The sequence below is a fragment of the Myodes glareolus genome, chromosome 23 (genome assembly GCF_982192425.1).
Source record: "Myodes glareolus chromosome 23, mMyoGla1.1, whole genome shotgun sequence".
Classification (NCBI taxonomy): domain Eukaryota; kingdom Metazoa; phylum Chordata; class Mammalia; order Rodentia; family Cricetidae; genus Myodes; species Myodes glareolus.
Window position 1 is genome coordinate 11,071,058 of NC_142048.1, and position 14,761 is coordinate 11,085,818.

General features: G+C 38.3%; 1 protein-coding gene across 2 annotated transcripts in view; it reads left to right on the forward strand.

Moving 5' to 3' along the window:
* Nucleotides 1-14,761, forward strand: part of Tll1 (tolloid like 1) — a 184,123-nt gene that overhangs the window by 157,095 nt on the left and 12,267 nt on the right. For both annotated transcript variants that reach the window (XM_087900744.1, XM_087900745.1), the window contains exons 16-18: nt 2,127-2,307; nt 8,873-8,998; nt 11,618-11,745. In XM_087900744.1, the coding sequence (XP_087756870.1) occupies nt 2,127-2,307; nt 8,873-8,998; nt 11,618-11,745 (435 nt within the window). The remainder of the gene's footprint in view (nt 1-2,126; nt 2,308-8,872; nt 8,999-11,617; nt 11,746-14,761) is intronic.

The following is a 14,761-nucleotide window of genomic DNA, read 5'->3' on the forward strand; positions in this document are numbered from 1 at the left end:
AAAGCAGGGCATGACGGCACATGCTGCAGTCCCAGCACTGGGGGCCCAAGACAAAAGGACCCACAGATCTTGCTGGACATTCAGTCTAAAGTAGACCTCCAGGTGCTATATAACATATCATAAAGAGGTAGTCGGATGTTCATGAGAAATGATAAGTGAAGCTGACATCTGACCTACGCATGTGCATACACACCTACTGCTACACAGATATGAAGATCACACACACACACACACACCAGTAGATTTGTCTAGATTTTTTTCTAATATATTCACAAAAAATGATAGGATGGTCATCAATTAAACCTCTTAACATATTTAATAAGCAGAGAACATAATTTTCTTTAACAGTTATCTCAAATCAGGGTGACTATTGAAATGAAGACTGTAATTTTATAATACATTTAGAAAAACTTTTTATATGATTCACTTTCCAGAAATGAGATTTCTCTCCCAATATGTGACTTGATGTTGACTGGATGTTGAATTAGCTCTGCTATCGTAGTTACTGCTGTAGCTATCATTGGGTCAGGAGAGACATTTGGAATTGACTCGTGGTGTGAGAAGAAAAGGAGCTTCTGTGAAGGGGGAAGGGGCAGAGGTGGTTTTATACAAATGCCCCTTTGTGTTGTAGGAAGCCTTGTTCTCATTGTAATGGCCACTATTCACTGAACATCTGGCCGTGAACTTGTTAACATAGGCCAGAATTCTTAAAGGGGCTTTACTGTGTGGGAGGGCATTCGATGTATTTCCATAGCTTGATAACTTAACTGTTTACAGTAACAGACTCAAGCAAAACTTTGATTTATAAAATTGTAGAATAAGTCAAAACTTCATTAATATATTCTCTCAACTGATGTTACAGAAGAAAGCCAATAGTAAAAGCCTTCAGTATCTGAAACATTCTTTGAGTACAGAGTTCTCCCTCAACAAATGTCACAGTCTAACGAAGTATGCAGAAAAATTACTTCATTCTTCCCAGTAGCAGTTTGTTTACTTAGCACCTAATTAATATCACAAAAAAATCCCCAGTGATTTGAGTTGACATATTTCAAAGTACAGATCATGCCCCAGGGTTCAATCGTATGTATTGTTAAACCTTGCTAATTACACGTTTATGTAATAAAGTAGCTCATGCAAGATGCATTCTGCAGCACATGCTCTGTTAGAGCTTGGGAAAAGTGTGCTGTGGAAACATCTGTTAGTGGCCATAAAATCGCTTAAGAATACTTGGCATGCAGTTGGGTCCTTGCATTTTCGTGATGCTAGGTAAATAAATCAGATGATCTTACTTCATTTTGTTACAAATCCATGGCTTATTCCACGGAAGAGATTTAGTGTTTGTTTACAGTCCTCTTGTAGTCCTACCAATAATTTATAGTACCTAACCCTGAAGGAAATGAAGAAACAGGAGTCCTCTAACAGGCATTGAAGGCAGGATTCTATTACTACCCACCAACTGTCTATCTAGTCCTTGGAGTTGTAATCGGTGTTGTTTATACAAAGTGCCCTGCTTACGGTATGCAGTACTGCTCTAAACCCAACACTGGGCTGTTAGCCAACCATAGTCACATGTGATAAGTTTACTTTTGTACATGTTTTATAAAAAAAATTTAAACATAGATTTTATTCAGAGGATGACTTCTAAAATGCAGAGGATGACTTCTATTGACAGTGGTCATTCTGGGAAAGATGTAGCGTGGAATTTTATATTTTTGTCATCGGTGTTAGATGAGACACGGCAGATGCTGCCACAATTCATCCTGAAATTTAAAATAAAAATAAAGTGAAGACAGCAATCATACTTATCTTCTTCCCATAGATACCATCTTTGAACAAATAATCATTTTAATTCTCCTCATATTTTACTATATTTGTAAAAGATACATGATATGAATCATACAAATAAATTGATGAAAGCAGAAGGGTTTCCACAGTAAATTTCTTGAATTTTTGTACCCTGTGCTCATAGTTTATTCTTGTTGGATTTGTTTTTCTTTTCCTTTATGTGTAAATCCCAGTAGGAATACCGTGGGGCTACTAATGAAAGTCATGACAGGTGTCTCTAACATAAGTATCAACTATCCGGTTCTCTCTAATTGGTGATCATGACAACCATGTTTGTCCAGGTTTGCAAGTATGATTATGTGGAGATCTGGAGTGGTCTTTCCTCTGAATCTAAACTGCATGGCAAATTCTGTGGAGCTGACGTACCCGAAGTGATCACTTCCCATTTCAACAACATGAGGATTGAATTCAAATCGGACAACACTGTATCCAAGAAGGGCTTTAAAGCACACTTTTTCTCAGGTATGCGTGTGCACATGCTGTATGCACATGAGTTTCTGTCTTCCAGTGTGCACTGATTTAACGGCTCTGTCTTCTCTGCTTTCTGTAATGGGGAGGTGTGTGGAATGTCTGAGCTAAGTTTAACAGCTTGATTAGTGCAGATGTTAGTATATTCATAGTATAGACTCAGATGAATGCTGTCTCCAAACAGTAGCTCTTATGTAAGTTTAAATAGTGTAGCAAATTCTGGCACAAGGACTCTGGAATTTTTACATACTGACTGCTCCAGACGTGTGCATGGTGATAATGACACCAGACTCCCCCAAACTGACAGATTTTCCAAATAACATTTATTGTCTCAGAAATTGTGATCTCATTTGAGCACTAAATTTTTCTCCATTTTATATTTCTTCAAAATATTAAGCTCAAATCAATGTTCAGTTTTGTCTTGTTTATACATAAATCGTTACAGTAAGTATGGAAAATAAATTTATATTACATATAATTTTGTATAGCTTTCAATGAAATATAAAATGTACTTTAAAATATGTTACATAGAGATACAAAAATCCATAATATTTAATGATTTGTGACTGTTAGTAGACTTTAAAATTAATTAAAAGTTCATTTTTTATATTAAAGCCTGAAATATAAAAATAATTCCTAATTTTACAAATATATAGTGTGTGTATGTTTGTGTCTGTGTGTGTGTGTGTGTGTGTGTAAATATTATTTTCTCAGTTTTGAACCTACTTTTTATAAAACTGCTCTTCTGACCTTCAAAAATAGGTTACAAGAAACCTTACCACAGAAATCTCTTCTGCCTGTGTAGCTAGCAACCGATTTAACACAACTGAATCCCAATTATGTTTTAATATTAGGTAATTTGAATTGAGTTCATTCAAACTCTATTTATGCCACCTTTTCTCCATTTAAAATTAATGAGATTTACAATGTCCTGGGTTTACTTGCAGTTTTCAGTGTAATTGAAGTTAATGGTTCATAGGGTCCATTGAGTTCCAAGTCAGATACATTGAACTCAAAACACAGGGGATTGGGGCTCCCTTGTTCTCCTTCCCTCCTTTCTCTCAGATTTAATTACCTTTTTAAAATGCTTTTCAATCATTTATTTAAGATTTCTATTATTCAAAATATAATTTTAATATCCTAGTCTAATAGAAAGAGGACAATTTCAGACTGGTCTATTTTGTAAATGTATATATTGAAGTTTTTAAGCGATCTGGTAGTAAGGTGCACATAACCCTGTTATCTTAGTTCTGTCTAAATATTTATTTTAAAAGTTGAACTTATGAAATGAGTGAATTCTGCAAACCATCCAAGATATCTAGAATCTTTTGCATTACTTCAAATGTTCACTTTATCTAAAAAATTGTTTAAAAGATTCATTAAACAAAGCCTGACTCCAAGGTATCTTTAACGCTATAGATTCTTAGTCAATTTAAATTTGCCTTTGTGACTATTGGCCAGCAAGGCCGCAGGAGCTGGAGAGACATATTGTCAGAACAATGGCAGTGGCATGTAAACCACTTTTGCTTCACTCTTCTCACATGGATATACGAAGGCACACAGCCCGAGATCAGCACATGCAATTGTGTCTGATCTGGGAGCTTTAGGAAGTGGCCACATTCCTTGGCTTCATCCATAACTGGTAATTCACTACCAAACATATTCTTTGATACAATCATGTTTAGGAAGCAACTCTAATATTAGTATTTATGTCACTCCTCTGGTGAAAAATAGCATATATAAATTATATGACATTAGTTAATTTTGATAAAGTTTATTTATTTTTTTTATTTGCAGTATTGATCTGTTATTAGCACTTTCTTTTTTTTTTCAAAGTTTATTAAATTATAAAAGTTACCATTTCCGCCCCTCCTCCCAACACCCTCCCATTCCCCCCACTCCCTCTTCTCCTCCCTCTCCATCCCTAAGAGCAGTCAGGGTTTCCTGCCCTGTGAAAAGTTCAAGTTCCTCCCCGCTCCCTCCAGGTCCAGGAAGGTGAGTATCCAAACAGACTGGATCCCAAAAATCCAGTATACGCAGAGGAAACAAGTCCCAGTGTCATTGTCAATGGCTTTTCAGAAAAACTCCGGGACAGCCACATTCAGAGAATCTGGCCTCATTCAGAGAATCTGGTTGGATCATGTGCTTGTTCAGTCCCAGTCCAACTGGCCTTGGTGAACTCTCATTAGATCAGTCCCCTTGTACCAGTGGGTGATCGCACCCCTTGTGGTCCTGATTTCCTTTTTCATGTTCTTCCTCCTTCTGTCACTCCCGACCCGGGGAGGTAGTGATGAAAAATAACAATACAGGACTCTTTCGAGGCCCTGATAAAGTTTAGATAAGATTATTATGTCTGGGGGTATTGCTAAATATACTGAATAGTTAAGAACATAAAGCAACAAAAGTCCCAACTCAGCTATTGTGTTCATTTGTGATGGAGACATCTGAAGAGCTAAGTGCTGTGTTCCATATCATAGTACAATCACTCCTTGCTTAATCTTTGTCTGCCTTTCATTTGCTTGACCATGAGAGACAGCCACAACCTTGCAATGGTAATGTGTTACACTAAATATCCTTAGGCCATGAAGAAAAGAAGGACACTTTTTGGTTGGTAAAGTTCCTAATAATTGTTAGAAAGAATAAGATCCCAGTGTTCTCTCTTGGATTCATTGAAAGGTCTTTGAAATCTGCCAGGTTTGGATTTAAAACAGTTTGGATTTTTACGCATGATTAGATTAACTGGGCACCTCAATTCCTGTGTCTTTCTATTAGCAAAGCAATACATTTCCTCCAGGAAGGGAAGTAAAGTTGCATTTGGCATAAGTTGCTGTCGTAAAGTGAAAGTAAGGGATGGCAGCAGATGGAGATTTGGGAGGCTACATGGCTGACTATCAGAATTCTAAACTGTGTATTTGTATAGCTGTGTATTTGCCTTGAAAACAGCTAGATTTCTCATAGTTTTTTGAGCATAATAATTTATAAAATAGTATGTAATGGTTTGTTAAGTGGTTCAGTATAACCAAGTTTATTAAAAAATAAATATGAAAACCATAGGTAAACATACTGTACTTTCTAGCAAATTGAAAGTTTTTTATTATTTGAAAATTCATTACATAGGGATTTGCTAAAGCATAATCATGGAAGTATTTTCATAAATATTATAGAAGAAAAATGGTCATGGGAATCAAATCACCAAACATGTTCTGTCTCAGAACTCTGAGTCTTGAAACAGTTTTATGAACTCTCTCAAAACTAGAAAGAGGAATTCAGAATAGCTTTATGGAGTAATTGTATGACAGTACAAAGTATAAATAAGTGACGGCAAATGTACCTGGCAGAATCCTTTTTGTCCTAAGTGTCCTAAGGTTATTTAGTGAGGTTATCATGTAAAACGTTGTAGATTATAGACTATTGTCAGAACCTGGGAAGAAACCTACTCATCTTATGTGTCTGCAGCTAAGCCAACGTGCATGCATGTAAGAGAGCTGCCATTCATAAGTGCCCAGATGACTGTGTTGTGGTACAAATGTGGTGATTCTAATGTTGTACAATTCCCCCTAAGGAACGTTTCTCTGAATTAAATACAACTAAACTGTCAGATGACAAACTTTTGCATCTGATACTTCTCTGTTACTCCAAACATTTTTAGATCTGTAAAACATTACATCATGGACTGTCCTATTTGAAAGTGAAAGAATTTTACCACTTATATAGATTTTACTTAGCTGAACAGTAGCATAAGATGAAACTATAATTAGATTAATTTTGAATTATATCATTACAAGCTACATTGAATTATATCATTACAATATACATGCTACTCTAATATACATATTGATAGTTGTTTTTATTGAGGTTTAGTTTAAAATTTTTATTCTTAAAACTCAGAAGTTGTTACTGATAGAGAAACCCTAATATGCAGTCATTTTAAATGTTTTACTATAAGAATTACTAGAAAACTTAATATTTATCAGTAAAAATAAATTTTATTAGTTATTCTATCTTATTCAGAAAGAAAAACTATTTAAAAGTTTAGTTCTCTTGCAAAAAGTGATCTATTAGGAATAAAGAGAAACAAGAGCACGCAGGTTCAAGTGTACGCAGTGGAGTCGTGTGTGCATAGTGTAACTACTGATGTATCTGATAAAGTAGTACAGATATTTTAGCTCTTTCCACTTTTAAATGTGTATTTTATATTGAATAAAAGATATGTCTTCAAAAGAAAATTTACCAAAGAAATTAACATGCATTGTATCTGCTTCTGCTATATTAAAGAAATTAACACATTTTCATGGATCGATTCTAGGCAATTATAGGAAATTAGTCAGAAACAAATTTAAGTTAATGGATTTTCTGTCTGACAAATCTATGCCTGTCTAGAAAAGTCATTGTTTCTCGTTGTAGGGTAATTCCATTGAAATTCCTTTTATAGGTGTGCATGTACGTATTATAGAAAGCTTCTGCAGTAGCATTTTCTGTGTTTTCAAGGGTCTTTAGTGTCTGTTATCTCTCATCCTCTCCCCTCTCCTCCGCCTACCCGTCTCACACCCAACTTAACCTTTCTTGCTCCACTATTCCTCATTTCTCCTTTAAACCACCTGCATTCTAACTCTGCTCCCTTGGCTAATCACATCCCCCATGGTCCTTTACTCCTTTCCCAATTTCTATAAGACAGCTAAGTCTTAGAGCCCACTCCATCCAGATGACAGAGTGGACATGTCAGCATCAGAAGCAGCAGAGAAACATAGCAAAACTGTCTCTCCACACAACAGGGCTCATAGCAGCCTTGACCGCATGCCCAAGACTTGTATAAACTCGACAGGCAAAATCCCAGCGTTGAGAAGGGAGGTGGTCCCAAAGTCCCATCCACTGTGGGAGCTCTTAGCAACTGACAGCTGCTAGAGAAAGAAAGTCAGTTTTTCCTCATAGATGTGGCCTTTGGTAGGCTGCCCCTACTTCAGTGGATGTCCCTGCACTCAAGCACATACTGCCAGTGTTAAGTAGATTCAGTGGGCAGTAAAAAGGAGAGAAAGTATAGGAAGTTGGAAATGAAAGGAAGTGATGGGATATAGGAGAAATGAGAGGGGAGGGAACAGAATATTTGAATATGATCCAAATATTATATGCATGTCTGAATATTAAGTGAAGTGTTTTAAAAGTGCTCTCAGATAATTAATGAATATGTTTGCCCTCAGCCACTTCTTCAGGGAAAGTACTGATCACATTGAATCTTGTATGTACTACCATAAGCTCACCAGCTCTTGCTGTAAATAGCAGCCCTGAGTGTAGACTTTGGATTCTGCCTGACTGAGACGGAAGTGCATTGTGCCTTTCTTATTCTCACATGTGGAAGGAACATCTGGGCTATGTGCATCAGGCACCGCCTTCCAGTTTGATTGAAACTGCTATGCTGGGCTTGGAATGACAGCTCAGGGACACCCTGTGGTAGCTGTGGTTCTCACTGTGTGGTTCTAATTCCCTTTAGCTGCATTCCCTGTAGTGACTGTGCTGCCTATTTATAAAGTGTCTATTCCTTTCTACTCTGACTTCTGTTTTCCTTCTCACATACCAAAAGCCCCTTTAGGGGATGACTTATTAATAAGCGGATCTTCCAGACCACTCTGTTTAAAATACATAAATTGAATTCCATGTTTAGAATGGACCAAGGATGCCTTTTTCTGTCTTTGAATGTTATGAAATACCCAAACTAATTAATTGTAAGTATATTAATGAAAAGAAAAAAAACGCCATAATTATACTAAACGATTTTTAGGAGTGACTCCATACCTGTGTTGGAAGCTTGTTCAGCTTCTGTCATGGCTGTCTTGTTGCCCTCCTATACATCTTGTCTTTGTTCAGACACAATTCCACACCTGTCTCTGAGAATCTGGTAATGGATGCTAAAGATCATCCGGGAAAAGGCATCTTTCTCCCACCAGAAATTTCTACTCCAGCATAGAAGATTGGCAAATGCTCCAATACAACACTCTCAACACTCAGTCCATGCCCTACGCCGGTACTTTCAGAAACACAGCTCATAACCCAAGTCCTCAGGCTAAACAAGAAATAAGTTAAGCGAAGGCACCCTCAGTTTGAATTTGTCTTATGTCTGAAACTATGAGATGTGCAGTTCATTTTGTCTTCTGTCAGAGTCCCCCACAACTGGCCGAGTCTGTTTTGATCTGCGTTCGTTTAAAAACTGCAGGACGCGATCCAACCAGATTCTTTGAATGTGGCTGGCCCGGAGTCTTTCTGAAAAGCCATTGACAATGACACTGGGACTTGTTTCCTCTGCATGTACTGGACTTTGTGGATCCAGTCTGTCTGGACACTCACCTTTCTGGACCTGGAGGGAGGAGGGAGGAACTTGAACTTCCCACAGGGCAGGAAACCCTGACTGTTCTTAGGGATGGAGAGGGAGGAGGAGAGGGAGTTGGGGGAGTGGGAGGGTGGTGGGAGGAGGGGCGGAAATGGAAACTTTTATAATTTAATAAAATTACTTTCAAAAGAAAAAATTAAAAAAAACTGCTCCCTAACCTGGGCTTAATTTCTCCGTCAGACAAGGATGAGTGCTCCAAGGATAACGGTGGCTGTCAGCATGAGTGTGTTAACACGATGGGGAGCTACATGTGTCAGTGCCGGAATGGATTTGTACTGCACGAGAACAAGCATGATTGCAAGGAAGGTATGGGAAGAAGTAATCTCTTGACAACGTCCCAAGTCTCCTCTGTGTTGAGCAAAGCCTGGCTTCCATGCAGTTTGTCACCTGCTGTTGCTGCTGCTGACTATCCAAAGCTCAAAATCCTAGCCATTCTGTATTGTGTTTAGATATTCATGGGATGCTGCTGGACACCTCATTAGGTGATACAAAAGTTTTGCACTTCACACACGGATGACATTCGACTTAACTTTGTATAACAGAGAAGTTGCTGTAGGGTCATCCGCTAGACAGCATTTCTCCACATGGTTCTGCATTTTTATAGAGAGGCTCCATTACACTGTCCACATATAAACCTCTCCAAAATGGTTTACATTTGGTGTGGTATTCCTCCCTGAATATGTCATACATTCACTACATGAGCGATGGGCCTCTAAGTATCAGAGCTATAAAACACAGATGATAGATTCTGTGCTGTTTGGAGTCATAAGCAAGAGGTTAGGTGGAAAGCATACTAATATGACAATAACTTCCTAGGCTATTTTTGTCCCTAAGATTTTGTTAAGTGAATTTTAAAGGTAGGAACTCAACGCAGTTATGTAGTTCTTTCTTTTTAGGGACTCTGCTGTGGGATTGCTTACTTATATTAGAGACAACTTTCTCTTAAAAGGAAAATTATTAAGACAGTTTGTATAACTGTCGTCATCAGTATGTGTAGGTTGGAAAAACCTGCTTATCATGACAGCCTTCAGAGAAGGTGTCTGTATACATTTTAGAGTCAGCCATAATGTCCATATGGACCTTCCTTTCAGATGGAATCTCATATCCGGGATTCTTCTTCTTCTTTTTCCTTAAGATAATGGCATTGTACAGAATTAGAGGCAAGCAAGAATTTCTGCTTTCTACATTACACACAGGATGTTTATAACTTGGTGGGGTATGCTACTAATTCAAAGACTGGGACAAAAGGTCCAAGGATTTTGCAGACATGTAAAGTAATTCATAGGAAAACAGCTTTTACAGATTATGTGTAGAATTCATGCTCAGATCTGTTCCTGACAGTAGCTTTCTGGAACTGATTTTAGAGAAAACTTCCTATTAGATAGAATGATTTCCAGATATTCCCTATTGTAGCTTATTTGTATCTCCAGGAAAGGGGCTGAATTTCCCTCTCCTTGTGTTGTATGGTATGCACATTGCACTGCTTAGCAGGGAGAATCCAACTTTGCAATGGATTGGGCGGGTGTAGATCCAGCAGATGACGTGCTTCATGGGGCAAGGCCCAAACACAGGCAAAGGAAGTGAGTACGCAGTCCAGAATTTTATCTTTTTGCAGAGATAGCCTTGAGCAGGCCAGGTATGTACTCTACCTTTGACATTTGCAGAGGTAGCCTTGGGCATGCTAGGTGTGTACTCTACCTTTGACATTTGCAGAGGTAGCCTTGGGAATGCTAGGTATGTTCTCTACCACTAAGGTTTGAAAGCTACATTTACTGCTTCATAACACTTGTCCTTCTCTTTTTAAAAATGATTTTTAAATATTTTTTAAAATTTCATTTTTTATTCCAACCACAGTTCTCCCTCCCACCTCTCCTCCAGCCCCTCCTGGTCTCCTCCTCAGCCCACCCCCATATACTCTTCCCAAAGGGTAGAGAATCCCACAGGGATTCAACAAAGCCTGACCTATTAAGTTGAGGGAGCATCAAATCCCTCCCCACTGCATTCATTAAGGCTGAACATGGCTTCCCAACATTGAAAATGGGCTCCAACAAGCTAGCTAATGCACCAGGGGATAGATGCTAGCTAATGCACCAGGGGATAGATCCTAGATTCCTCTCTCTCTCTCTCTCTCTCTCTCTCTCTCTCTCTCTCTCTCTCTCTCTCGGGAGGTCTTTTAGGAATAGAGGAACTGTCATGACAACAACAGGAATTATCTTACTTTAGTTTGGGGGATAAACTCCAGGGCAGTGCTGCAGTGACACAGGCGTATTATGTATGTAAGAGACAATCTCCCCAGTACCAAATGATTTGATCTAAAGTGACACCAGTTGTGAGAAACATGATGTTATATCATGGTGATTTGCTGGGAGTTCCCTTCAAGGTTAGCAGCAATTTGCTTATTTTTTTTTACCTTAATGCTTCATTCCACCAAATGATGGTAGCATAGGCATTCAAGTATATATTTAAGTATGGGAAAGAGAAGATATAAATGCATGAGTCATAGAATGGTTTAGTAAGGCTAATTATCTATAAGTGATGTTGTGCAATGATGCAGCCCATTGGCTTTTCTTTGTGGTGAAACATTTTGTTCAGACCCAGGGTAGACATGGTTGATTTGCAACCTATGGTACCGAAGCCTGAAATGTCTGATCCAATCGTTTAGAATAGAAGCTCATTTTCTTCAAGGCACTTGTGGGGTTTGTGGCAAACATATAATTCCAGTGAATCAGACTGCAAACACTGCCTGATTATGTTCAGCAACAGATTTTCCAAAGCGGATAAAAATGGTAGCAATGATTGGTGTGATGTTTGCTAGCATGCAGAGAAGTCATTCAGCAAGGCAGGGGGAACAAATAGGTTGCTTGTTTTCTGACCTAACCCTGCCCTGGATTCCAACACCAACTGATACTGCTGTTATTGGCACAGCTGAGTGTGAACAGAAGATCCACAGCCCAAGTGGCCTCATCACAAGTCCCAACTGGCCAGACAAGTACCCGAGCCGGAAAGAGTGCACCTGGGAGATCAGTGCCATTCCAGGCCACCGCATCAAATTAGTAAGTGACCCCTTCCTTTTATCCTTTTATTCATCTGATTGTCCATGTCTTTCCTGTCTAGCCCACAGAGAAGGAGGAAGAACCTTTTACTTAACTGAATTAAATCAATTTTTCATGCTTTCCTTTCTACTTACACAAAATAAATGCTTGATTTTTCAGATCTAGGTGAAAGCTATGTTCTCCGAAGGCCTCTTTAAAAGGTGTTGTTAAAATTGCTATAAACTTTAAGATCTGCATCCTAATGTCACTGATAATTATACATACAAATGAAAGAATAAATGAAGGAATTCATCTGGAAAACAATGGACTAATCTTTCACCTAAAACAGCATAGTGTCATCTTCTGAGTGTATAGATTCTATTTTCCACATTGAAAAAGCACACTTTTAAAAACAAAATCAAGCCTGGAGGTCGTGGCACATGCCTTTAATTCCAGTACTCAGGAGGCAGAGGCGGGCGAACTCTGATTTCGAGGCCAGCCCGGTGTACAAAGAGCTAGTTCCAGGACAGGCTCCAAAGCTACAGACAAACCCTGTCTCGGGAGAAAAAAAAATTTTTTGCATTGTCATTTGTGGAATATTAATTTACACAATCTATAACTAAACATGAAAATTTGTAGATCTTTATATTATACTTACAATTGTGCCAACTATTGCTTTGTATAACTAATTCAAATAATGACTGTAAGTTACTCTTCTCGCCCATTTTCTTTGCGTCTTGCCTGGTCACCTCATGATAGTATTTTTTTAATAAAGCATAGATTCTATATATTATGAACTCCCAGAAACCAAATAAATGAAAAACATGGCAGTGTAAATACTTTCCTACACATTCATATATAGAGGTAGCTCACAAGGCTTAGACCACCTGATCTAGGAGATGGTATGCTAAAGAGCAAAAATACTTGAGAAAGATATTACTGATATGACATATTCAACAGGACCAATCCGTCCCAAAGGTGTATCTCAGCACTGACCTCTTTAGGCCCTTCCAGTCAGTTTTTCCTGTTTTATCTATAAGGTGACATTATGGAAATATGACACGACGATGACATCAGAGATGGCGACGAAAGAGTCATCTTCCTGTCGTGGAGAGCTTTCCACGTGCCATGTTTGTGAGAGACCTTCCAGAGCCATCACTGCTCAGTCACCCTGTAGAAGGGTGTTAGGTGCTCGAGATGCCAGCGTGGCTTGCACTGCGTGTCCTGCACTTACTGTCATGCTCCTGTCCAAGGTGCTGATTGACAGACTGCTTCTTTGAACCCCTTCCTGCTTGGTAGAGAGTTACATTACACAGCTAGTGGTGTGGAGAATATGGTTTATTTCTGACCACATTCACGCGTAGAAATCAAATGTCTGCTTCTTATTTCTGATGCGGTAACCTTTCTCTTTGAACTGCCTTGTTTTATGCAATGCACAGAATACACATAGCTTCACTTTTGAAAAATATTTGTTGAACATAGAGTTCTACGTCAACTGTATTTCCTTTCTGTGCCATTTCAATACTGTCTCCATTGCTTTTTATTGAGTTTGAAGTTTCTTACTATTTTATTGAAGATTTTCTCTTTATTCATTTACATAGAGTAGTTCTTTTTTGTAGTCAGCTTCAAAATGTTCTCCTTTAAATAATGAATTTAAAAATACTGGGCTTAGGTTTACTTGCTTGTGTTTAATAATCTTATTTTGTGATCCACACTCTTCCACAAACTTCTTTGAATTTACTTCATCTGTATTGTGGCATCTGACATTTGATTCAAACATTTCTTCACTTACCTTTTCTGTAACATTGTGTCCCTTTGTCTGGGATGAAAATGATATAATTTATTTACTTCACGGCTCTTAGATGCTTTTAATTTTTGTAAATGGGTCAGTTTTGCATTTTGGCTTGAGTGATATTTTTTTCTTTCTTGAAAATATATATATTTTTACAATATATTCTGATTATTGTTTTCCCTCCCCCTACTCCTTTCAGATCTTCCCCACTTCCCTTCTAATTCAAATCTGGTCCTTCTTTCTCTTTCTCAGCAGGAAACAAGCATTTATCTAAAAATAATAATAAAATAAAATATAATAAATCAAAAACAAATGACGTAGAATAGGAAAAAAACAAGCAGAAAAAAAAAGGAGCCAAAGAAAAATCACTAGAAACTCATGGGAGTAGAGGAACACATTCCCACACGTGAAATCCCGTAAAAACACAGAACCAAGGAAACCATAATGTCTATGCAACAGACACATAAAGTTCAAAAATGCATTGACAAAGTATTATGGGACACAGAACCTCCAAAATATGCCACTTACTTCAGTTCGGTGTTGACAGTCTACCACTGGTTTGGACATGGACGATGCCCTTAAGAGTAGTTTGTATGCCCAGCGAGATTCCACTGCAGAAAACTCAATTTTCCTCCGTGAACAGTTGTTAACTGGACATAGCTTCTGGGCTGGGGACGGGGGCATGTGTCCACACTCCCCCCGAGGCTGGGACCCATGTGTCACGGACCTGTGTATGCTGCTGTTGTTCACAGGTGCATTGGTCCTGTTTAGAGGGTCTTGTTTCCTTGGCCTCCTCCACCCCTTCTAGCTTTTGCAATCTTTCTGCCTCCTATTTCTCAGTATTCTCTGAGCCCTGAGACGGGGAGATTTTTTTAATGAAGATATGTTATTAAGGCCTTCTACAAGGTTCTCTCAGTCTCTGCACATTCATTAGCTGTGGATCTCTGCATTTGTTCCCATCTACAGAAAGAGAAGCATCTCTGACAGCGGCTGAGCAGGACCCTGACCTATGAGTACAGTGTGGATGACTTCTGTTGGACTTGCTTCACTTTTAATGATTGCTTCTTCATTTCTCTTGTGTTTACTGAAAAAAATGTTAAGCATTATTTGTTTTACTATTTTGTATAGTATTCATATTTAACTCATGGTTATAGTTTGCATCTGTTAGTCTGTTGGGTTGCCACAATAAAATATCATAGACTGGATAACTCATATATCAAAAATTAATGTAATTTCTCCACAGTT